This window comes from Olea europaea, chromosome 22, assembly GCF_002742605.1.
Source record: "Olea europaea var. sylvestris chromosome 22, O_europaea_v1, whole genome shotgun sequence".
Classification (NCBI taxonomy): domain Eukaryota; kingdom Viridiplantae; phylum Streptophyta; class Magnoliopsida; order Lamiales; family Oleaceae; genus Olea; species Olea europaea.
The window spans coordinates 9584627-9611241 of record NC_036258.1 but is presented as its reverse complement, the minus strand read 5'-3'; the positions used below and the strand labels follow the sequence as shown (position 1 = coordinate 9611241).

The 26615-nt window shown below is 32.4% G+C and overlaps 1 protein-coding gene and 1 long non-coding RNA gene across 4 annotated transcripts; one reads left to right on the top strand and one right to left on the bottom strand.

The window, feature by feature from the left end:
• Nucleotides 1–5982: 5982 nt before the first annotated feature.
• LOC111371656 (non-specific lipid transfer protein-like 1) lies at nucleotides 5983–8705 on the top strand. Of its 2 annotated transcripts, XM_022993748.1 has the most exons (4): nucleotides 5983–6426; nucleotides 7491–7526; nucleotides 7777–7806; nucleotides 8483–8705. In XM_022993748.1, the coding sequence occupies exons 1-4, from the start codon at nucleotides 6042–6044 to the stop codon at nucleotides 8683–8685; spliced, it is 654 nt and encodes a 217-aa protein (XP_022849516.1). In that variant the 5' UTR covers nucleotides 5983–6041; the 3' UTR covers nucleotides 8686–8705. The 2 variants fall into 2 exon arrangements, with proteins under 2 accessions (XP_022849516.1, XP_022849517.1); XM_022993749.1 differs by lacking the exon at nucleotides 7777–7806.
• Nucleotides 8555–12363, bottom strand: LOC111371657. 2 transcript variants are annotated; one of them, XR_002698619.1, is made up of 3 exons: nucleotides 9849–10661; nucleotides 9173–9671; nucleotides 8555–8644 (listed from the first exon to the last, which is right to left on the bottom strand). It is a non-coding gene; the product is annotated as an uncharacterized LOC111371657 (long non-coding RNA). The 2 variants fall into 2 exon arrangements; XR_002698618.1 differs by lacking the exon at nucleotides 8555–8644 and adding an exon at nucleotides 12242–12363 and having other exon boundaries at nucleotides 9593–9671; nucleotides 9849–10208.
• Nucleotides 12364–26615: the final 14252 nt, after the last annotated feature.

The following is a 26615-nucleotide window of genomic DNA, read 5'->3' as shown; positions in this document are numbered from 1 at the left end:
TTTTTTTTAATTTTTATTTATTTATTTATTTATTATGTAACGCGTGTGATATTGTAACTCCTTATTGTCTTATTATATTCCAATGTGCAATATCATGCATACTTTATACTTGTTCTTGGAAAGATTTAATAAATATAATAAAGTTGACCATGATTTAATAAATATAATAATTTCAAAAAGATTTTTTTCTACATGTTGAATACTGAATTTCATAAAATGTTTATGGAAACGAGAAACGAGAGCAAAATTTACATTATTTTTGTTGAGTTTTACGAATGTGCTCGATGTTGCAATAATGTGTGTGTGTGTGTGTGTTTTTTAATCGATATTACAACAACTAGATTTATTAAGATATAATTATTACTTATTTTTTAAATTTTTTGGTTTGGGCTGAAGTTAGTAAATCAGAAATTGGGCCACTTTTTTGTTTAGCCCAATTCCCAAATGAATGAATTAACGAATGGTCCAAATGACTAAAGCAATTCCATTTTGAAATTGATTCCAAGAATCCAAATGACCAAATCGTGAAACCGCAAAGCCCAAACCATTTCCGTCCATTCTCTTCCCTTCTCCACTCTCCAGTCCAGACTCCATTCTATAATTGTCATTCGAAATCGAAGAAGAGGTAGCAGCCAGCTACTGCTACTACCGATGCTACGATGATGAAGAGTCACCAAAGGCCCGAAGCCACCAACTATGTGTTCTGCTACCAACTGCCGTCTAGTCTCAAGATTTAGAATCTTCAAGCTTGAGCTGGTGATTGGTGAGTGCACTAGGTGGTGAGCACATTTCTCTCTCTCTATCTCTCTTCTTCTTGACTACTTAACTTGTTGAATAATGAATGTTATGATTATCGATTTGAGAATTTATGTTTACGAAATTAGGATAAGTGAAAATTTTTGATTTGGGTTTTATTGATTATATTTTCATATCTATATAATTTTTATGTTTTAGTTAATTTACATATATATTGAATAATTTTTAATATTATTTAATCAAATTTTAATAAACGATCAGGCTATTACGATAATTGATTGTCGACGTCCAATGGTCAACGATCATTAGTCAACCTCTGCCCTAACTGAACTTCGATGCTTGATTCTCCCTTGCTTGGAAATTTGGACATGAGCTAGATTTAAAAATAGAAAAAAAAAATCCAAAATGGATTGGGCCGTGGCTAGATTTGGCTTAGCCCCCTTGGATCTACCCTGGACATTCGGCTTTCGTTTAATATTAAGCCGCTGTTTGGTAGGAATTAAAATTCAAATACTAATGTAAGTCAAAGTTAACAATTAATTTTAACCACATTTCATGAGATCCATAACTTTTCAACCATTAAAATAGATTTTAGTCCCCATAAAAAATGAGGGCTAGGTTTTTATTTTGAGATATGCATTTTTTTTTAATTTTTATTTATTTATTTATTTATTATGTAACGCGTGTGATATTGTAACTCCTTATTGTCTTATTATATTCCAATGTGCAATATCATGCATACTTTATACTTGTTCTTGGAAAGATTTAATAAATATAATAAAGTTGACCATGATTTAATAAATATAATAATTTCAAAAAGATTTTTTTCTACATGTTGAATACTGAATTTCATAAAATGTTTATGGAAACGAGAAACGAGAGCAAAATTTACATTATTTTTGTTGAGTTTTACGAATGTGCTCGATGTTGCAATAATGTGTGTGTGTGTGTGTGTTTTTTTTAATCGATATTACAACAACTAGATTTATTAAGATATAATTATTACTTATCATTAGAGATGTCAAAAGGGTCAAGCCAACACTCGACTCGTTAAAACTTGGTTCGTGGATCGTTCGAGCTCGTCAATCGTGGGCCACTCGAGCTCGTCAAATGACGATAAGCCCGAGCCTGAGCCGAGCAGGGGGCTCAATCCCACGAGCGACTCATGGGCCGTTTGCCACGAGCCAAAGTTCACGAGCCCGCAAGCCGAGCTGTGGGCTCGTAAAAAATGTGCAAATTTACAAAAAGTTAAAAAAATTACTAGCTCGAGAGTGGCTCGTGGACTCGGCTTTGCTCGGCCCATGAGCTCGTGGCTCATGAGCTCACGAGCTCGTGCCACGAGCCAAGCTTGTGGGTTAATTGGCCGAGCCGAGCCATCCCTACTTATCATTATAACAGTATAGAACTTGTTTGTAACATTTTAATTGAATAGAACATTTCGTGGTTTAAATTAGAAGTTGAGGGGGGCGTATTCAATTTGGATTTTTGAAAACTTTGATGGATGTTTTTTAAGTGATGACTTTTATGGATTTCGTGGATATTTTAAAGATTTTTATGAAATTAGCGGAAGTTTTTCTTAGACTTCTATGGATTTTCATTTTACAATTTTTATATACTTTTGAAGACTTTTTTTTTGAAATAGAATTCACATGTATTTGGCGTGAGATTCTCACATATGAGATGTTAGTTCTCATAATTCCCATTTTCCTTCCCCTTCTTATTCTCATATAATAAAAAATAAATAAATAAATAAATAAAAATTTGAAAAAATAAAATTTTAAGACATTCATTAAATAATTAATAATCAAAATTACACACACACACATATGTATGTATGTATGTATGTATGTATTACATACATACATATAGTATGTATCTACATACATACATACATTACGTATGTATGTATATATACATATATGTACATACGTATACGTGTACATAGATGTGTGTACACACACACACATATAATGAAAGCTTTAAAATATCAAATATGGAATAAAAATGTAATTGATTAATCTAGCAACATAATAAAATGTTAATTCAACCTACAAATAATATCATAAAATTTAATGATAAAAAGGTAAAATTTCCTGATTTTCATATTGTTATTATTATTTTGTGAAATTAAACTCAATAAATTTAAAAAAAATTTAAAAATTTCTTTTTTAAATAAATCATATGCCTTCCAAAAAAGCAAGAGCTCTACATTTTTCTACACTGTAACCTGTCAATGTTTATAGTCTCCTTTTGGCTTTTGCATCTATATCAACATTATTCACCTTTGATAGATATCGAAAATATTGTCAAAATACAATTCAAGATGAATTGTTATTTTTTCTAATATTATTTCCTTATTTTGTTGATGCGTAACAAATACGATGGTTTTCTTTGAAAATTTTCAACACAACAATTAAAATTTAAACACAATAATTAATCATTCATCACTATACAATCAAATACTAAAAATGACCAAAACCATTAAAAAACCTGCAAAAAGGTAAATAAATAAATAAAAGAAAAAAGAGAGAGAGATGGATTATTACTTTTTACCCAGTCCGAAGCCAACTCGACATAGTCTCCTTTTGGCTTTTGCATCTATATCAGCATTATTCACCTCTGATAAATATAGAAAATGTGGTCAAAATACAATTCAAGATGAATTATTACTTTTTAACCGATTCAACATAGTTGGTTTGATCTAAAATCAAACCAACCTAAGCTTTTTATATGTTTCAACCCAATAAAACCTGCAAAAAGGTAAATAAATAAATAAAAGAAAAAAGAGAGAGAGATGGATTATTACTTTTTACCCAGTCCGAAGCCAACTCGACATAGTCTCCTTTTGGCTTTTGCATCTATATCAGCATTATTCACCTCTGATAAATATAGAAAATGTGGTCAAAATACAATTCAAGATGAATTATTACTTTTTAACCGATTCAACATAGTTGGTTTGATCTAAAATCAAACCAACCTAAGCTTTTTATATGTTTCAACCCAATCCAACCCAATTAATTCTTGGTCAAGTTCGGTGGATTGGAAGATTTAGACATTAAAAATTATAAAAATACACTCGACAAAAAAAACCTATCAACCACAACGCTTCGGCCACAAACAAAAACTTGGAATTGGACATGAAGGAAAATGCATATATTATACAAATTATCATCTCACTTAAAGGTAAAATAATCCCTGAAATAAACCCCAAATTATCACATTATGACATTACATTTACAAAAAATAAATGAATAATCAACTTAAAATTTAAAGTTAAGAGTACCGAAACAAATAATGGCTGACGATTATCATCAAGCCTAGACGCAAATAAAGTTGGCGATGGTCGAATAGGCTTGAACAAGAGAGAATGAGAGAGGGCGACATTTAGCTTTAGGGCTAGAGAGAAAGAGAAAGTTTAAGAGAAATGATAAGATTTTGTGAACTAGGGTTGTGATGTTTTAACTTTTTAATTTTTACATTTGTTTTAAATTTTTTCCAATTTTTAAGTAGCGGGTTGGGTTGGAAGGGTTTTATCGGTTTTGATGGATCAACCCATAACACAACCCAATTGAACCAATTTTCTTCTAAAAAATCCAATCCAACAAAATTTTAAGAAAAAATCAAAATCTATCGATTCGGTTCGGTTTGATCGATTTTTGTGGGTTGGTGCTAAGGAGAGTGTATGTGCAAATGAATAGATTTTGTGTACAAAATTTGTTATTCAAGTGCCAAAAAGAATGAAGGTTGATGGCCCAAGTGTCGCGAAAAATTGAACTTGAAACAAATGCTATTTATAATTTTTCAAGAAAATTGTCAAAATTATGCGATAGGAAAAAAGAGAACAAATAAGTTGACTAAATTTCACCTTCGGTCATTGAGCTTCTAATAAAATCTCAATTGGACACTAAACTTTAATTTACCTTAATTAAATCATTGAACTTCAATTTAGTTTCTAATTCAACCACTGATATGTAATTAACTTAAATTTCACAATAGCATTTTTTGTTTCCCAAAATAATGAAAATTCCAATCAACAACCACGCCATAAAGAATCTTCCACATAATGACGCTCGACATGTCAATTACCGTTACGTTACGTCCGTCATAAAAGTGTTACAAGGAAAAAAATATGTACTTTAACCATTTAATCTAATGACATTCTCACAATTCTCATTGTACCATTTTCATTACGTGAAATATCAATTATGACTGTAACAATGTATTTTTTTGTAAGTTTGACAGATAATAGATGATGGAATGTGATAGAATGTAGAGTTTTGAAATAAGATTTATTTTTAACTGTAACTTTAGAGAGCGCTTATTGAATTTTCCCAAATAGGATACAATTTTCTTGAATCTTACTATATGTACATTTTGGTTTACAAGTTGCCATGTGACGATACTCAATTGGACACTTTACATTTCAAACAATTTTTCACCTAATTGACATTTAATGTTAAGATATAGGGTCTATCTTAATAAGGCCAACTTTGTTAAGAGAAGTAGTCAAAGATCTTTTTAAATTTGTCAATATTTCGATATTTAACAGATGTGAAATTTTTATCCCCTAACATGCCCCCACAAGATGGTATCTCCTTTGAGCAGACCAATCTTGCAATCCGTTGCTCATTAATTGAGACTTATAATCGAATCAAATCACTCATTAGAGTTTAATGGGCTCTGATACTATGTTAAGATTTATAATCCATCTTAATAAGGTCAATATTGTTAAGAGGAGTAGCCCAAAATCTTTTTAAATTAGTCAATATTTCGGTATTTAACCGATGTGAGATTTTTAGCCCTTAACGTTTAACAACAATCTAAGTGTCAACCAAAGTATAAAAAATCAGTGTACAAATGGCAAAGTCTAATTTTTCTTTCTAGTAAAAAAGACGAATTTTATTTCAGAAGTTACTAGCACTCACCGCTTGTAAGTTTTTCTCCACCTATAATCAATAAAAAGATATTGAGTGCATTTGATACCCATTTTTATGGAAAAATAAATTTTAAAACAGTAGATGATAGAGAATGTGTGGATCAAAAATAAGAAAATTTTTTTGATTTATGTGTAATACTATTTTAATGAAAAATGTGTATTTAAAAAGAAGAGAGAGAAAAATATATTTTGAAAAATATGGGAATTAAACGAAGACATTGTTATATTTGATAACTTAAGTAATAAATTATGGAAAATAAAAATGTCTTTCCCGCCATTTCACACTCAACAATAGAATAACCACCTCTCCACTCTCTCTCTCTCTCTCTCTCAAAGCTCTCCCTCTGCCATGAACGAATCTTCAACCCTGATTATCCATATTATCCTCATCATCATCCACATCTTCCTACTCCGTTGTGGTGCCTCCGTTTCCACGCCACCACTGCCGTCTCCCCCAGTCACTTGCTCCGACGAGTTGGTCACCTTCTCACCATGTCTTCCCTACATCTCCGCTTTCCCCAATAACATTTCCGAAATCCCTCCGCCTCAATGCTGCGACGACGTCTCTATTACCTTCGCCTCTGGATCTGCCGTCTGCCTTTGCTATTTGGTTCGCCGGCCTGGAATTCTTGGATTTCCGCTTAACTATACGAAGCTAATGTCTATCACTTCTGTCTGTCCAGAGAAGCGTCATGGATCCAAAGCAAATTTCTCTCTCAAGTTTCTGTGCTCAGGTCCGAAATATATATTTCCTAGGAGTCAGTTAAATATTTGAGAAGTATATATATATTTAACTCCGAGCTGTTTAGCTATATCCATCATTTGTTTAATTGATAGAAATTTCGATTTATATATTTGTGGTTTTGATTTAATTATAATCTGTTTAGCTATATATATTATTTGGTTAATTGATAGAACTTTTAATCTATCTTTGCTTAAATACATATATTGAAGATGGATAAATATACCGTCAGTTTGGGTTTTTGAGTTTCAGTTCTGTAATTGCTATTACGGATGAAAATATGCATTAAAGTAAAAATAATCTGAGATATCGATCAGAGTTTGCCAATTCGTTCATTTATTTGATTTAATTTGAATTTGCAACTAATTTGCATGAATTTTAGAAAAGCCAAATTTTTACTAAAGGACTTCATTTAAGTGAAATGAAAACTGATTTTCTATTCCCCAAACTAAATGTGGTCTTTGCTTCAAATATTCCAAAGTTGAAGATTGAGCGGCTTCATGACAGTACGCAACTAATTTTCTTCCTTTTACTTGTAATCGAATGGAGGAAATGAATTCAACAGAAGTGCCCTATCATTTATCAATGTATATCAGTGTAATTTTTGTTTTTTTGTGGTCTTGTGCATATTCGGTCATTCCATGCTTTGTCAAGTTAGCTACTCAACCTTCTTATAACTTGACTCAATCTTCATAGCATAAACTCTGACCTTTCAAGCTTGGCCTTCTTGTGGGCTGGGGTCAACCATTTCTTGGCTTGAACTCACCTCTCAAGCTCAGCTTTCTTATAGTTCGTGATCAACTTGTTGACTTAGCTACACATACGCGTTTGATCTCACGATGATACGTTATTTTTGTGGATAATACTTTCAGTTTGAAAGTCTTACATGTGAATAAACCATTACTTGTATAGAACAAGTTTTGAAGTTAAATATGGATTGTACAATCAGTCCCTTAATTTTACCCATCTCGTTTATTAAATCCTAACTCTTAAATTGATTTCTTTACTCTTATACTTGGAAGTATGTTAAGCAACATTTTGATTTTCGTGAATCAGAATCAGCTACCCTGCCTCCTCTCAACAGCGTAACAGGTCAGACACCTATTAATTTTGGTCAGTCTTTGCTTGATCTTTTTTTTTCCTTTTCTTTTTGCATGATGTAATGAGGATGGTTGTGCTTAAATAAAAAAATTACATTTAAGTTACATTTTTTTATTTTTTAATTAAGAAAACTTACTTTTCTAGAAAGTAAGTCTTAAGTTATTTTCTATGAAGTAACTTTTACGCATAGTTCAAGAGGCTTTTAATTATTTATTGATCATGTAGCAGTTTTATACTGCAGATCCACACCGTTCCCAGCCAAACAACTCTGGTAAATATCTGCAACGTAGCAATCTTCTTCAATATTTATAATCGTGCTAAAGCATTTATACTTCCATTTCATGAGGTTATAATATAATTTCTCTTTGGAATATATTTGTAGTAAACTAGTGTTATTCTCCAGTTCATAAAAACTAAAGAAAAAGGGAAAATTGTAACTTTATGATTAGCCGGTAGCTTGGAAAACGTAGCACGAGTTATCAAAGGATTAACTTAAAATCTCTAATTGGATTTTTATTGTTCAGATTAAATGGAGTTACTAAAAAGGATTTCATATTGTAGTCAATCCCAATTTTTTTCAAAATAGAACTTCGTTTAACGTTATTGTTATTGCATTCAGGTTGAAAACAATTGTAGTCGCTAAACTTTTAGTAAAATTTCATGTTGATTACCACACTCCATTTTATTTCTAGTTAGTCATTAAATTACATTATTACAAATATAGTCATGGAATTTAACTGCGGTTGACCATACGTGTTTGTTAGTTTGAGGCCATGTCCATTCCGTGCACTTGAATGATCTTGAAACAAAAATGAAGATTTGTTAGTTTAATGCCACATCAACTTGAAAGGAGTCTTGAAACAAAATTGAAACAAAATGAAACTTAGTAAACAATATCAAAATTTCAGCACATATAACACCAACGAAATTTCCATTGCTACTTGTAGGTGCTGGTAGTCCTGCACCCTCTTTGATGGGCTCAGCTCAAGACTCTAGCAATGCTTCAGTCGCACCAAGGCCTTCTAACGAGTTACCGATTCAGCATAGGAATTCAACCATACCAGCAAGAATTTCATCTGCCACTAAAAGGATTCCTACTCCAACTTTCCCTGTAATCATAGCATTCCTTGTTTACAATTGCTTGTACTAACACCCTATGATTCATCAATAGGCAGCATATTCTAGTCTGTATGAAATGCCCTCGCCAAAAACATTGCCAAAACTCCATAACAGAGTAAATAAAACAAGTGATTTGAACACTGTATATCAGTTTAGAAAACGTCTTGCTTTGAATATCGAAGTTGCTAAGAGTAAAATTCTTGAAAAAATAAGCGACTGTATGGGAAATACTTCAACTACAAACTTATGTCATCAAACTAGTCATTTTCAACCATCTGGATATTCAGCTTTCAAGAATAATTGGTAACTATCATCCTACACACATCAGATGGCCAGTAATTATTTTATAAGTCATCCCACGTCACATCAGAAGGCTTTAAATTATTTTTGTTTTATCCCACGACACCTCAGAGTGCTTAAAACTGTTTTCTGACTCACACTACTGCACATTCAAGGGCTTACAATTATTCTACTTGTATAGATCATCAGTAGAGGTAGTTTGACAGATGAATACGTACAGGTAGCAGAGCTTAAGGGCTTAAAAGTTGTTTTCTGCCTCACACACTGCACATCCGAGGTCTCATAACTGCTCTCTGCCTCACCCCAATGTGCTTCCAAGGGCTTAAAGCTGTTTTCCCTCACCAGACTGGAAATTAGAGGGCTTAAACTCATTTTCTAGCTCACCCCACTGCACATCAGGGGACTTATAACTATTATTTGTGTCACCCCCACTGCACTTCCAAGGGCTCTATGTTGTTTTCTGCCTCACCACACTGGCTATTAGTGGGCTTGAATCTGTTTTCTGGCTCGCCCCATGACACGGATGATGGCTTATAATTATTTTCTTCATCACCCTCAACCCAACTCAGATGGCTGATAATAAATTTCCACTTCATAGCCTGAATAATGTTCCTCTCCAGACTATTTTTCAATGAATTCCTGCCTTTCAGGAAGAAAGCTACCCTTAAATGAGCCATTATCCACACAATACCGTAGGAGCTTGTTCCAGAATGGATCCTACAAAATTCCAGAAATCCATGAAAATTAGCATATGAATGAACATATAATATGAAATTGCCTAAATAAGAAAGTGGCAATATCAGGAAGATAATGGCTGTATATGCTACAAATTAGTTAATTATATTTTCTTATGAAAATTATCTATAATGTCTAGCAATAATGTATAAACTTTACCTTGCAAAAGATGTGTGGATTCCAAACAACAATAAGCAGAGATCTGGCTATGGTGATTGCAACGTTGAACCTTCTACAATTTCTTAAAAATCCCAAATAATGTACTTCATCGAATTCATTTTGTTTCACTGTTGATCGTACCGTGGATATATTAGACTTGAAATTGATTTCCTATCCGTAAGATAAGAACTTCTCAATACTGATGACGACGGCAGTGGGAAGAAATCAGACCTGATATTAGACTTGCCTCTCTTCCCTTGGAATTGTTCAACTCTGCCAAATTTAAGTCTACCGAAATTTTCTATCACCCATCTTATTTTGAGATCCAGCTGCCTATAAGTTGGTATTGTAAGAATCAACCTTGCAAAATCATAAATAAATTCAAAGTTAAAACAATAATTGGAAAGCAAATAACAAGGAATTGAAGAAACCAATTGATAAATTGAAATCTCCAATATGCTCCTTAATGGTGGTGTAAATTAGGGGCTTAAATCATAAGCCACTCTCAACACCACAAATAGGATCAAAGACCAAATCCAAACAACCCACTCCTCTTGAAACCAATAGACAATACATAAGAATCATACTTCTTGTATAATTGTCTAGGAGACTGTTTTAAACCATATAGAGATTTTTTGAGATTAGGTTTGTTTTTATTTTCAAAACCTTTGGGTTGATACATGAAAATCTTTTCATTGAGGTCCCCATGCAAAAAGGTTGGTTTCACATTAAGTTGTTTAAGTTTCCAGTCATAATGAACAACAACCGTAGGTATGACTCTAATAGTGATATACATAACAACAAGTAAAAAAACTTGTTATAATCTACCCCTTCTTTGTATATTCTTTGGCTACCCACCTAGCCTTATATCTCAAAGGCTCAATCTTAGTGATTCCCTTCTTCACCTTGTAAACCCATTTACATCTCACCATGGGTTTATCTTTAGGTTTTGGCACTAATTCCAAAGTTTGATTCTTACCAAGAGAATTCATCTCGTCTCTCATAGAACTCATCCATTCGTTAGACTAGTGACTCTTCATAGCCTCATCATAAGCATTTAGCTCATTTTTAACTAGTTCTTGCTAACTAGCATAGATTGTGGTGTAGTTAGACATCCTTTAAGGTTCCCCACGTAGTATTTTCTCTCTATCTCTAGCTAATTGGTAGTCAGCCAAAGGATTATGGTCAATAGGACGTTCTTCAACCACATCGTTTTCTCTTTCTATTTCTACACCTTGGTAATTTCAATTTGGATTATTCTCCACCTCACTCAGGGTGATGGGAATGGGAATGTGAATGGTCACCCTCTCCACTTCAACTGGATATTATCCCTTGTGATCTCTTATTGTTTTTCACCCTCTAAGTAAGGTATATCTGATTCATTAAAGGTAACATCCCTGCTAATGATTATCGTTACACCTTTTTTACTTCTATCCCACAACCTATACCCATGGACTCCCTTAAAGTAGCCTTGAAACACAAATTTTCTAGCTATAGTTTCAATCTTTCACTTATCGTGATGAAAAAATGCAACACAATCAAAAGTTTTAACTATGGAAATGGGAATGTGAATGGTCACCCTCTCCACTTCAACTGGATATTATCCCTTGTGATCTCTTATTGTTTTTCACGCTCTAAGTAAGGTATATCTGATTCATTAAAGGTAACATCCCTGCTAATGATTATCGTTACACCTTTTTTACTTCTATCCCACAACCTATACCCATGGACTCCCTTAAAGTAGCCTGGAAACACAAATTTTCTAGCTATAGTTTCAATCTTTCACTTATCGTGATGAAAAAATGCAACACAATCAAAAGTTTTAACTATGGAATAATCAGCATATTTACCATAGAACTTTTTATAAGGAGGTTAAAGCTACAGAAGGAGTCATATTATTTAGACAGCATGCAATCATAACAGCTTCACCGTAAAAATATTTGGGCACATCAGAACTCAACATTATACATCTAACTTTACTAAGCAAAGTATGATTCATCCTTTCAGCAATCCTATTTTGCTAGAGAGTGTAAGCCACAGTCTTATGTCTAGTAATGACACAATCATTACACAAACTATAGAAATTAGCATTATAAATCCCAAACCACTATAAGGTTTAAAATATTTCACCATTTTACTTGTCTGGTTTTCCACCTAAACTTTTCAAATTTATCTTTCAACAAATAGACCCACAAACATTTGGAGATATCATTAATAATGGATAGGAAATATTTGTTACCATCAAAAGTAAGATTGCTCTCAAGATTAACATATTAGTATGAATGCATTCTAACACTTTAAATGTCTTGTGTATACTAGATGAAAATGACGTCCTACAACATATTTCAAGCAGACAATGATCACAAAAGGACATGTATACACTTGATCCTTACCAAACACACCATTAACATTGAGGAACTTAAGTCCCATAACACTAACATGAGATAGCCTATTGTTCTTCTTCCGTGTGTTATTAATGTCAATAGAATCAATAGTCAAACTTAGACCACCTACAACTTCAACATGCGTAATGTAAATGTCATTTTTCTTGATAGCTTTAAAGGCTCTAAGTGTGCCCTTAAACATCTTAATCATGCAATTATTTATCCTTCACAAGTAAAACATGTTCTTCCTAACTCCCCTACAGAATTAAAGTTTCTACATATATGTAGGATGTACCTAACATTCCTTAATGTATGCACAAAGTCAGTGTCAAATTTAACAGTCACATCACCAACATAAACACCAATAACATATCTATGATCATATTCATGCAAGTGATCAAACTAATATTTATTAGTTGTAACATGAAAAGAAGCATTGGAGTAAAGAATCTATTTATCAATATGGGAGTTCACAGACAAGTTAATCTCACAAGGCTCGGAATCTAGAAGCATGTACACCTTACTAGGCTTGTTTTTGGATGCCACTACATTTGCCTCAAAGTAGTATTTTCTTCTTTGAACTCTCAATTTATTTTTCTCCTTATAATAATATTAATGAAATGTCTCAGTTGCCCACACCTTTTGCCTTTCCCTGTGACTTAGACAACTTCTCCTTTCTTCTTGCCACTACTATAATGCCACCTCCACATCCACTCCTCTAATGAAGTCTACCTTTCATTATGTAATTCTTTCCATGTTTTTCTCTGAACTCACTCAACTTTTATCTCCATCTCCTCGCCTTTTAAGGAATCAATGACAATTTTGGGTGTAAATGTCCCATCTATATTCGATTGCCATGTGTGTGTGTATATATATATATATATATATGAACGCAAGATGATAGAAGTATATGAAAGTTCATCGTATTTCTTTTTCTGTTCCTCATTCACAGTAGTCGAAAAAAGAACTATTAATGGCTTTTGACACCTTTTGTTGTACCAAAAAACCTTCCATTTTTTGTTACCCAAATTGGAAAATCATCTTTTATATTAAAGACTCTCAAGTAAAAAATGATATGTAGACATCTCAACAAAATAAGAAGCACATCTACAAGCATCTCAAAGATAATCACACGGAGAATCCTAAAGGCCTCAATATACACTGTTCTAAATTCTTAGAATTTCATGCTCTCAGATCTAGGGAATTGTTGAACATGTAAACTCTAGGTGATAATTCTAACAAAATAATCAACGCGATAGCAATAGGAATCACAAAACTATGAAATAGACAAACCACGATGATATTAGAGTTAATAAGAAAATAATTCATATATTCTAGCGACAAGCAATGGTTACCACATACGGTAACCGCCAAAGCCTATTGTCCATTGTTCGAACAAATTCTCACAGGTGTACGAGATCGTGGATAAGTAATAATGTAATAAGTTAAGAGTATTGTCCCACAAGAAATAATTAAATTGAATTACAACAATCTGTTATCAAATTCAAATGTTGTTAAACAAAAGAGGATTATGTTTTATATCTAAATTAAGCTACTTATTAACTATTTCTAACTAAAATATAAGATGGATGTGATGGAATTCCAAATCCACCTATCAATATTCTATTTTCAATTCTCGACCTATGTACTTTAGTGTGATTTGTGTATACATGACAATCAATAATTCAATTTTATTTAACTATCTCTCCCGAGATAAGTCGAACTTATTCTAATCACGACTCGATTTATTCCTAATCTGAATTCATATGCAAAGTAAAACATTCAGTTGCACGATTATTTGTATGACTGCACATGTCATACATGCTATTCCTAACATCTATTACCCTTCTATTGAAATTGCAGTGTTCTAAATCTATTGTTAGTTCCCAATACTGGAATAAGAAACTAATTATCTAATTGGTGATCAAGCAATTAAATAATTCGACAAAACATACAAGATCAATCAAGAAATAAATTTACTATTCGTCTTTGAATTAAATATAAATAATAATAAGATTCATCTTTATCCAAACACAAAGAAAATCTAGCCTAACATGTTTCTAACAACAACAAGAATTAGAAAGCATCCTCAAAATTTATATGGATACAAGAAATATATGGATGCCATTTCTTGTTCTTGATCTTCAATCCCAATCCCTGATTCTTCACCTTCTTGATGCTTCTTGATTCAATCCACGTTCTAGATTTGTTCTCCTTTCCAACTTATATTGAATTTACCCTCATTTCTTGATATATATAGATTTGAGAGGTGAGAGAGAGATGCCTCAATGTTTTTCCCTTGTCTTGTACTTATAGGTGGTAAAATTAGGTCAAGAATTGCTCCCACAATTGGTTTTCAAAAGAGTTGTATTGAAATAAGGAAACTAATTCCCGTCTATCTAGAATTTTCCCATGAATTGGAGTTGTTCACGCATGGAAGACCAATTTTGACATCGTGTTGTGTGAAAGGATGGATCTCAAGCACATGGTTCAAATCTTTGCTCGCACGATCTTTCCTTTAAACAACCGTCAATATTTTTGTCATATTTTTTTCTCCTTATATTTGATTGAGTCGATTCGAAGTATATTGAAAAGCTAAATCAAAAAGCTAATTTTCTTCTAGAAATATAATATTTCCAATTCAAACGTCCAATATGCTATAATGTCTTAATCTAAAGATCAAAATATGAAGCATAACTTATGTGACTAGAAATTGATTTCTAAAAATATTTTGATTATATTTCACTCATTTGACTTCTAATTGGATCCAATTGATCTTATGTGATCTTCAATAATTATTTTGTTGTTCGGTTGAACTACTACATATTTACACTTTGCTTCCCAAACATTGGATTTCGTTCCATTTTTGTTTCATTTCTTCCCATTTCATTTAATCACTGAGTTCACCTAACAAACAATAAATAAATGAGATCAAGGTATAATTTATCAAAAGTAATACAAAATATCCTAATTTAATGACCTAGATAAGTGTACAAAATACACTTAAAATCTTTTCGATTTAAAATTATCGAAAGTGCACGGTTCGTTAGCAAGGAGTGAAATGGTTTTTGAGTCCAAGTATCGTACTCATAGAGATTGTATTCTTTCAAATTCAAATAAACTAAGCTTTAATCGAAACAATGGAGACTTGTGAATTTTTTATAACTAACTTGTGATTTAATAGTCTAATTATGAAGGCAAGATCCAATTAACTAAAATCGATGTAGAGATGTGATTAATGCAAATTTGATGAATATCTATTGATGAAAAATGTAGTAAGATCACAAATCCCTTTATATCAATCCCCTTTAACCTAACCTTCAATTTAACCACGCAATTCAATTATGAAGATCAATATTCCTAGATTGTTTAACAAAATCTCTCCAGTAAATTAAACATATTCTCACATGTGACCCTATATTTTTATGAAGAATGCGAACATATAAGAATGCATTAAAGATTTATGAATATTTATTAAAAATCATATAAAGCATAAACGATATATTTCTATTTTATATCGGTCTCTACAACGATTTAAAATTTGTCTAACTTATTTTCTATTTTTTGAAGGTAAAACAAACAACAATATTCATACAATCATTGTGCACATAATTGTAAAGAATATAATTTCATGAAAATCATTCAATAATTGAAAACGTGTTTGAATGTCAAAAGAAATAAATTAAGAATTAAACTTCATGATGCAAGATTCATCACAATCCTAGCACTCGATTACTTTAGCTTAATATGTTGTGAAAAAGAAAACAAAAGATATAAAAATTGTTCATTACCTAGAAATTCTTGAATTAAAACTTGTAATTCTTGGATTCAATCTTGATGTGTTCTTTACCTCTTTTTACAAACAACTTCACATCTTACATGCCCCTAAAAAATGTCCAAAATTCCTTAAAAGATCGGCCCAAAATAAAGGCTTTCTTGTAGAAGAAAAACGGAAAAAAAAAATTTTGATTGTACGCTAGACCTAGGCGAACACTTGGCCAGGCAAGTTTTTTAGTCTTGTTTTTACACTTCAAGACCGGGCAGTTGCCCAGTTATGACTTCTTTCAAACTTTACATTTTGGTCCTCGAATTCAATTCTTGATTCTTTTAAGTTCTTTTCTCTCGTAGTTTCGATCCTTTAACTTCTAATTACATCCAATTGAATATGTAATATTTTCAATCATCATTTTTTGGTCCAAATCAACTATTGAAATGTACAATTTTGTCCCTATACTTTGGATTTCACCTTTTTCTTTTCCAATTGATTAGAAACGGGTCCAAAGCTGAAACAAAATGAAATTAAACTAAATTAAATAGAAATCAATATTTTGATGATATAAAAGCTTAGGAATATAACTCAAATAAATGCACAAAATGCATTTATTAAACACCCCCACACTAAAACTTTTGTTCGTCCTCAAAAAATAAAAATAAAATCAAAACGTAGGAATAAACCATATTACTATCCTAAACAAATCACAAGTAACAGACTCGACGTTGAACTGCTTTCCATATGCCTTAGGTTCAAATTTAAGTAACACTTTAGAGAATATTGAACAACATCAAAAATAGACTTTTACTTATTCGATGTTCAACTTTGTGTTTGTGATTAATTAACATTGAACTCACACCCATACTAGAACACAACCAAGTAAGTGTTGTTGATTTACTCATAATCCCAATCCTCTCGTGGTTAGTTATTTCTCACACCTCTTGTACAAAATCACTTCTTATACTTTTCTTTCTAATCCCAAGGTATTCTAGCATATGTGGATTCCTAAACATCATTATAGTGCATTTTTTTACATGAAGTAATCTGATAGATAATTGTAAATCCTATATTTTGATCACTTCAACATCATTGTGCACATAATTGTAAGAAATCAATATTTCGATGATACAAAAGCTTAGTAATATGGCCTGAATAATTGTACAAAATGCACTTATCAATCCCCATACTTAAATATTTGTCTATCCTCAAACATATCTATTAATTTTCTCAACAACACAAGTATGCAATGCTAATTACCCAATCGGTGGCCAGTCAATCAAGTAATGCAATAAATTTGGTCTGATATCCTGCTGTTAGTCTTCAGATAGAAACCATTGTATTAAATTTATAAACAACTTCAAAATCACTATACAAAATCAATTTCTACTTAGTCAATACAAATATGGTGTGTGTGTGTGTGTGTGTGAAGAATTAACTAGAACATCATAAATTTACAAGTTGCTTCAATTTTTGACCTCAATGGTCAAATGTACCCTTTTTAACTCATGAGATAGACGCTTCTAAACTTATTCTTTTAACTTTAATTTCGTAGTGTGATCTTAGGTTGAATTTTTATACTAATTTTAGCCTCTCTAGTTTGGATATACATCACTAATTGCAAGTCAATATCTCAACAATTAAGAATTTTCCTATATTTTGATTCCTTCAACATCTAAGAATCAATTAGGCTAATTTTCTCAAATAAGTGTTTGAGTAAGATCAAGGTATATAGTACGTGTTTTGTTTCATGCATCTATTTTTTAAAATTTGTTGTGCATATTCAGTTTTATGCACTAGCTTTATCCCTTTTGAGTTTCTTTTTGAATTTTTAGTAAGGAAAATTTGCAACAGCAATACCAAATCTTTCATTTATTAGCAGAGTTTGCCCAAACCTTTCGTTTGTGCCACCGTGAGTACCAAACCTTTAAAAAACTTGCACATGAGGTCCAAATGGATGGTTTATGTTAGTTTGATCGTTAGTTGACCCAATAAATTGACTTTGACCAATTCTAGAAAGGGTAAAATTGTGACTTTGAATTAAACTTCCAAACAAAAAAACAAGAAAAACAAAAATCAAAAAATCAAAAGCATATAACTGTTCATCTTCTCTTTCCCACCCCTACACTAACCCTAACCCTACCTCACTCCAAAACAAAACCCACCCGAGTAAGTATTATCAAGATCGTGGGGGACAAACTGGGAGTTATTATTGTGGATAGTATCCACCTTAGGGTCGAGAAGCACCATATCCAGGTGATTCAAATGGTCCATGACGAGTTGTTGGTGAATATGGAGCTCCAAATTATCCCCCAAGTGGACAATATGGAGCTGTTGGCCGTGGCCCGAATGCTGCGGCAGTAATCAGAACCAGCAATATGGATGGCCGCAACAGTAACTCGAGATTCTAAATTGTAAGTGGCTACAACAGTAGGAAGAACTAGCTCACCTTCAATGCAGGTAAAGTTCTACAAATGTTTAGTTACCATCAGGGATTTCAGCTTTGCCGTGTCTCCATAGTGGCGTCGTATGGGGAGAAAGGGTGGGGGGTAGGAAAGAAAAGATGAACAATTATGGCTTTTTGATTTATTTTTTTTTAAGTGTAATTCAAAGTTACAATTTTAGCCCTTTTAAAATTGGTCAAAATCAATTTATTTGGTCAACTAACGGTCAAACTAATAGAAACCATCCATTTGGACCTCAGGTGCAAGTTTTTTAAAGGTTTGGTACTCACGGTGGCACAAACCAAAGGTTTGGACAAACTTTCCTAATAAACGAAAGTTTTGGTATCACTGCTGCAATTTTCTCTTTTAGTAATTGTCCTTGCTGGAACTTTTTGTATGGCAGCTTTATAACATGAAAACTTCTTCTCTTTTTACGTAATGATTAGTGCAATGCCCCTCATTAAACATTAATTTACAAAAATCGAGCCCTAACTTAATATTTTCACATAATTTTTATCTTATTAACCCTTACAAGCAAGCAAACTAAATAAAGGCTCAATATTTTTCCCATCCCAAAATTAAATTAGACATTGCCCATAACGTTCAAAATATTACCAATTAAGTAAAATAAAAGGGAAAAGAAGGGAATAAGAGATTTCCCAAATTTTTGTATAATAGTAGAGGCTGATTTAAAATGAAATTGTCAGATCTGGATGTCCCACTTGGTTGCATCCTTTCCCTTGTCAATTGTAGGTTTGTGTGTTTTTCATTGTCACGTTCCAACAAAATAAAGAGAAATCAATGATAAATAATATGAAACACTTCATACTAAACTCAATCACATCACAACCTGTAATATGAGATAAAGATACATAATTACTACACACAAAATAAATAAAAACTACCTAAAATATTATCAAGAAAGCATAACGGGAGTGCCCTAACCCTTACAAGCAAGCAAACTAAATAAAGGCTCAATATTTTTCCCATCCCCAAACTTAAATTAGACATTGCCCATAACGTTCAAAATATTACCAATTAAGTAAAATAAAAGGGAAAAGAAGGGAATAAGAGATTTCCCAAATTTTTGTATAATAGTAGAGGCTGATTTAAAATGAAATTGTCAGATCTGGATGTCCCACTTGGTTGCATCCTTTCCCTTGTCAATTGTAGGTTTGTGTGTTTTTCATTGTCACGTTCCAACAAAATAAAGAGAAATCAATGATAAATAATATGAAACACTTCATACTAAACTCAATCACATCACAACCTGTAATATGAGATAAAGATACATAATTACTACACACAAAATAAATAAAAACTACCTAAAATATTATCAAGAAAGCATAACGGGAGTGCCCTCGGAGCATAACCCAGTGGTACAAAAGACAGGAGTGAGGTAGTCCAACCTTACTGATAGACGTAGTGGAGGGTTCGATTCCTGAGATATGGAATTGGATTCTTTGTGGGCACCAGTGTGTGGGTAAGCTCTTGTTCCCTGGCTTATTGGGACACATCCCGTGATTTACCTCCCTCATGATGCTCCAAGGACGGGGTGGTGAGAGCCCTTAAGGTTGAGGTTCAACCTTTAAGAAAGCATAACGGAAAAAGATCGGGTTATCTTCGAATAAGTGCTGGGTTATAGTCATTTAAGTGACTTTGGCAATTTGTATTATAGAATTCTAAAGAAAGCTATAGATCCTTTGCTCAATTTGCATTTTTTGACTTTGTGTCACTTTTCATTTATCTTTCATACTTTTACCATACCCCTTTAACTATAATATAAATTGTCTATTCCATTCGAATCAAACTCAACTATGTAGACTTCCACGTTCTCCTTGAACTTAATCATAAATTGAATTTGTTGGACAATCGATGAAGTCAAAAGAATGTATGTCCCTTCCATCTTCATTAATTGCCACTTCTTCATTTGGTTCCTTTGTAATTACTTGTCATTCTCTTTATTTTCTTCTTCAATAGTTGATATCTTTTCCGGTTGAATGGCTGATTTATAATTTAAATTTACGGGCAATGACTAGTCTTTTCTTTCTGCTATTTCAAGTAGATTATATCCACACCTTCAAGTTCACTCTAGTATATGGCATCTCCACACACATTTTGCTTTCATCCAACTTGGCAATTTCATTATAATATTTTGCAAGTACATTTTCGTTCAACAACAAATGACCATCTCTACAGGCATAATATCATCATCCCAACCTATAAGTGCATAATCTCCCACAAGTGGGGTTGGACAAAACTCCCGAACCGAACCGAACCGAGCAGTTCTTCTTAAGTTAAATACCTGAATGAGTATCTGAATCAAGAACTAATAGGTTTGGTTCGATTCTCGATTCTAGATCAAGAATTGAAGAATTGAATCTTCCTAATTTTTTAATTAATTTATTTTAAATAAGCAAAATTATTTTATTTTTTCTAATTAAATTTGTTAACGAGTTAATTTAGGTTAAACCCAAAAATATGATTTTTCCCAAAGTTTTATCCAAATCTGTTACTTTACCATAGTATCGTTTCTATCATTTTGGAGAAATCGAATTGAAGCCCAACATCTCTTTAATTATTGTAAACTCACTATATTCCTCTTCCTGTTATTTTAACAATCAAATTATGAAGAACTCGACAATGAGAAACGTAAAAGACACGTAAGATTGAATTACGTTATTTTTTAATAGCTTAAATTGAGCATCATTGTTGAATTAATGTAACTTTGTAAATATCAAAAAATTTAATTAAAATAAGGATCCAGGGAAGCGAATGGAATCGAACTGAACCGATCTCGAACGCATAATTTCTAGCCGCATAAATTATTTCACTTATTTAACTTCTAATTGCATCCAATTGACCCTATGTGAATTTCAATCATCATTTTGTGGTCTGAATCAACTATTGAATATTTACATTCTTGTTCCCAAACTTTGAATTTCATCGATTTTAGCCTATTTTTTGTTCTTTTATTCCAATTTCATTTCAATCACTGAGTTTTACCTAAAAAACAATAAATACACGAGATTAGGCTATAATTTATCAAATATAATATAACATATCCTAATTTAATAACCAAGATTCATATCACATTATGGCTTGCTAATATAGGAATGTAAAAGGAACAAACCAATTTGTTGAGCTTCCAACAACTGTAGCAACTAGAGATGTCAAAATGGTTCAGCGGCTCGAGCGACCCGTAGCCTAACTCGAAAAAAGCCTAAGTCAGCCCTACTCGTGGCTCAGGCCAAGCTCGAAAATAAGTCAGCCCGAGCCCGAGCCCAAGCAGGCCTGGCCAAAAATGGCTCGTGACATTTCCAACTCTGCCCGAGCCTAATTAAAGAAAAAAATTAAAAGTTTGAAAATAAAAAAAATTAAAAAAATAGAGGCAGCTATCCCCGTTGCCTTTACCTTTGTCACGGGCAGCTATAGTTGCCTTATTAATAAGGCAACTATAGCTGCCCATTTTACGAGGCAACCCGCAGAAGGCTGCCTTCTACGGCTCTGTTTCCGGCCCCTCCCCTAGAAAATTTGGAAAACAAGGCGGATTTTGTTATCTACAAGTACGGGGTAAATTTTGAAGTTTCAAATCAATTTATTATCGATTTTAATTCGCATTATTACTGTATTACAATCTCACTTCTCATATAACATATTCAATTTCTTTCACACTAAAGTTTAATATTCAGTATTTTTTAATTTACTAGCTATTAGTGGATTTTACTAGTGATGAGATTAATCAGTTTGGTGGTAACTCGAGTACTCCATCTGACTAGATGCATGTCAAAATGTTCCAATTGATTTGGAGAATACTGAAGAGGAAGAAGTACTCGAGACTAAAAGATCAAAAAAAGAATCATTGGATTATTAGCAACATATGACACGTAAAAAAATCGGTGTTCAAAATGGAGTAGATATTTGAAAAGCATGTTGCAATTACTATGGCAAAGAACTTAGTTAGAAGCCTGGCTCGAGCACAACGCATTTGAATAGACACATATTAAGGAGTTGCAAAGCAAAACTAGTCGATCTTGACTCGAAACAGACTGAACTAGTGTTTAGAGGTTCTGGTTCTACTCTTTCCACCTTTATATATTCACAGGAAAGATTTCGTGAAGGAATGGTTGCATACGTGGCTGCAGCAGAGATGCCACTTACGATGATAGATTCGGTACACCTTACCCGGCTCATGCAGAAATACTTCCAACCTAGTATTCTTCTTATTATAGAAATACCCTTCGCTTGGATACTATAAAATTATATAACAAAAGAAAACAAGTTCCTATTGAAGGTCTAAAAAGTTTTAATGGTGTTATATCGTTTATCTCTGATTTATGCACGGGTGGTAATATAAAATGTTATATTTCTACTACGACTCATTAAATTGATCTGTGGCTTTTACATAAAAGGATTATTACGTTTGGATTTGTAGATTTTCTCCATAATGCCACTAACATATACATGGTTTTAAAAGATATCATACATGAATATGGTATACAAGATATGGTTCAAAATTTTACTTTTGATAATTCTATGGTGACCAAAGTTGTTGTTAAAAGATTTATTACTGATCTTAACTTCATATTTGGAAATTTATTTTTTCATCAACATTGTGTATGACATATTATCAATTTGATTGTAAAAGTTGGATTAAAATATATAAGTTCACATTTAAATAAAATTAGACAAGCAATAAATTTTATTACTGTGTCACCATAAAAAAAACAAGCATTTAACAATTTGTGAGCAGAGTATGGATTGTAGAAGAAATCATTTGCCACTGATATAACACATAGATTGAATTCTACACATCTTATATAACATTCGTGTGAAAATTACGATAAAGTGATTTCACTATATTATAATGGTAGGCATACACTCAGACCCGAACATAATATGTTGACAGTATAATGGCTGAAGAGTCGTAACAGATCCAAATATAGGATGTTGTAAGCTTTTAAATTAATTATTTTTCTTTAAAAATGAAAATTTTAAATTTATTTGTTTGAAGAAAAATTGTACACAAAATATTTTATTCATGTACAATTTTAACTCCGCCTAAATTGATTGTAGCCAGTCCCAAGTTCGAAAAAAAGAGGAGGGTTGTAATTTTTAACTTTTATTGAATTTGTTATTCGAATAAATTACGTAATTTTATAAGTTATAACTTTTATTTAATTTGTAATTCGTATAAATTATGTAATTTTTAAATTCTTTAAACTTAAGTTAGATTCGTAACACAGTTAACCATTTTAAAAATATTCAACTATAACTATTTTAATATATCGAAAGAGCTTGATTGAAATAGATTTTTGAGAATATAATTTACTCCTTGAACTTTATGAAAAGTGATTTTTTTGAAAAATGTCCTTAAAAATTAGATAAAAATTGTCAAGAAAAAAAACCCCAAGCTCGCTCGACTTGGCTCATAAAAGCTCGAGCCGTATTTTTCTGACCAAGCTTTTGCTCAGCTTGGCTCGGCTCGGGCTCGAAAAAAGCCCGCAATATTTTACTCGAGTCGAGCCCGAGCCTCAAGTTTTGGCTCGTGATCCGGCTCAACTCGACTCGTTGACATCCCTAGTAGCAACATAATCACCAAAAATAACAAACGTCATCTTCTTGTAACCTCCTTTTTAGTGAAAAACAAAATCGATGAGTTATAAAAATAAAATAATAAACTTGTTAAATCTTAAAGTGGGAATTTGAAGAGTTTTAACATCAAAAATAATTTTTATAAAAATTTTATGAAAAAATCTACATGGTGACTCAAACTTGAATTGTAATGTCAAAAAATCATGTAGATGACCATTGGGCTACAACCCAATTACTTGTTAATTTCTTGGATTAAAGTTTGTTTAAACATAAATGGTAAGATCTTTGAACAATTAACCAGTCTATGTATTTTAAAATACCGTCAGTTGACTAAAAAAATTAAGGAATCAACATCCAATAAAATCGTCGCGATAAAAGATAGTTCAAGGAATTTTTTCAATCAACTAACGATATTTTGGACAGTTTCCGTTCGGATGGACATCAAGTGTATATTTATAAAATGTTAGGGACTTTCGTTGGCACAAAATGAAGGTTATGGTAAAGTCTGCAAAAAAAAAGGCTAGGGACCACTACTGCAATTTTTCCATAATGTCAACGAGCCGAGCCCGAGCCTAAAACTTTCGGCTCAAGCTCAGCTCAATTAAAATGGTCAAGTTTTTTTACGAGCTTCAGCCAAGCTTTTGTTTGACCAAAAAATTTCGGCTCGACCCGAGCTTTTGCAAGAGCACTAGAACAATATATGATACTTGATTGACGGTCTCTTTTGACACTGCTACTGTTAGTAGAGCTTTTGTTAAAATATTATTAACTATATAGTTGTAAATCTAAATAGTGCTGTGAATATTAAAATTGATTGTTTAACATCACGATTATAAAATATTTTTTGATTAAATTTTATATTTATTTTACTGGGCTAGAAGTTGATAGGCTCTTTTTTCTTTTAAATACTATTTTTTATTTTGTTAATTTAAAGCTATATGAAATATAAATTACAACTTTCCATAAAAGCTCAATGAAGGTTTTGAAAAGAAGCTGAAATTTTGTACATCTCTAAACCAGCCTGTTTAAACTGACTTTTTGTTCAAAAAATACTTTTTAACTTTAACCAAACAGTCAATATTTTAGATGGAAAATTGCAGCAACGGTTTCTAACCTTTTTCATTTTTTGTAGACTTTATTCTAACCTTCAATTATGTTAGTGGAGGTTCCTAACCTTTCATAAATATGCACCTGGGGTCCATCTGAATGGAAATCGTCTAAAATACCGTCAGTTGACTAAAAAAATTAAGGAATCAACATCCAATCAAATCATCGCGATAAAAGATAGTTCAAGGAATTTTCCCAATCAACTAATGATATTTTGGACAGTTTCTGTTCGGATGGACATCAAGTGTATATTTATAAAATGTTAGGGACTTTCGTTGGCACAAAATGAAGGTTATGGTAAAGTCTGCAAAAAAGAAAAGGCTAGGGACCACTACTGCAATTTTTCCATAATGTCAACGAGCCGAGCCCGAGCCTAAAACTTTCGGCTCAAACTCAGCTCAGTTAAAATGGTCAAGTTATTTTACGAGCTCGAGCCAAGCTTTTGCTTGACCAAAAAATTTCGGCTCGACCCGAGCTTTTGGCTCGGGCTTTTCCGAGCCGAGTCGGGCAGACTTTTTTTTTTTTTAAACCTTAAAAGGCTGCCTTTTATGCCTCTTTTCTATTTTTTATTTTAAGCTCGCAGGCTGGCTTAGGCTCAGCCCACATCCCCAAAATGGGGCTTTTCCCAAGTCGGGTTGCAGGCCGAGCCATTTTGACACACCTACAGAAAGAGCTTTTGACCTCCAAAAATTGAAAGCCCTTGCAAAGACACTCTTAAATGCAATTTGGTTTGAAACATCCTCAGGGAATGAAACTAATGGGGTTATTTATGCGAGGAAGTGAACTTGTGGCAAGATGGGCTGCCGATTGCTTTGAGTGAAGAATGCTGGCAACAATTGTCGGGAAAGTGGCCACTCTTTTGCTTTTTGTTGTTCATTTAGTTTTAATCACATAATTTAGTTTTAGCCCCTGTTTGGCCCCCATTTTGCAGAGTTGAAAATGAGTATAATAGTATTTTTTGAAAAATGAGTGGTTGAAAAAGAAGGAAAAATTTTCGATTTACGTGTAATATTATTTTATGAAAAATTGTGTGGTTGAAAATAAGAGAGAGAAAAATGTAATGTAACGTAATAAAAATTAATGGTGGCCAAACGGGGGCTATAATCACATATGTAATGAGATCCACAACTTTTCTTTCGTACACTTCATCGATTTTTATTAAAATCTTCTAAAAATATTATTTCAATTTCCCATCAAACAGGAGGCATTATATAATTTACTGCAAGGGTATAAAAGGTAGTATAAATAAAAATGACTGTTTCCATGTCTTGCAAGAACTGAATCTGACATCGTTAAATAGGTTCGGAGTAAAAATCACACTTTTGAAAGCTGAAGAAGCAGCCCTAATTTCCCCTTTTTCAAAAATTTAATTTTAGTTAACCTAAAATTAATAACTTTTACTAACTAAAATTGAAAATAAATAAATTACTTATTTTAGTACTAGTGTGAAAGTTACGTACATGAGCAC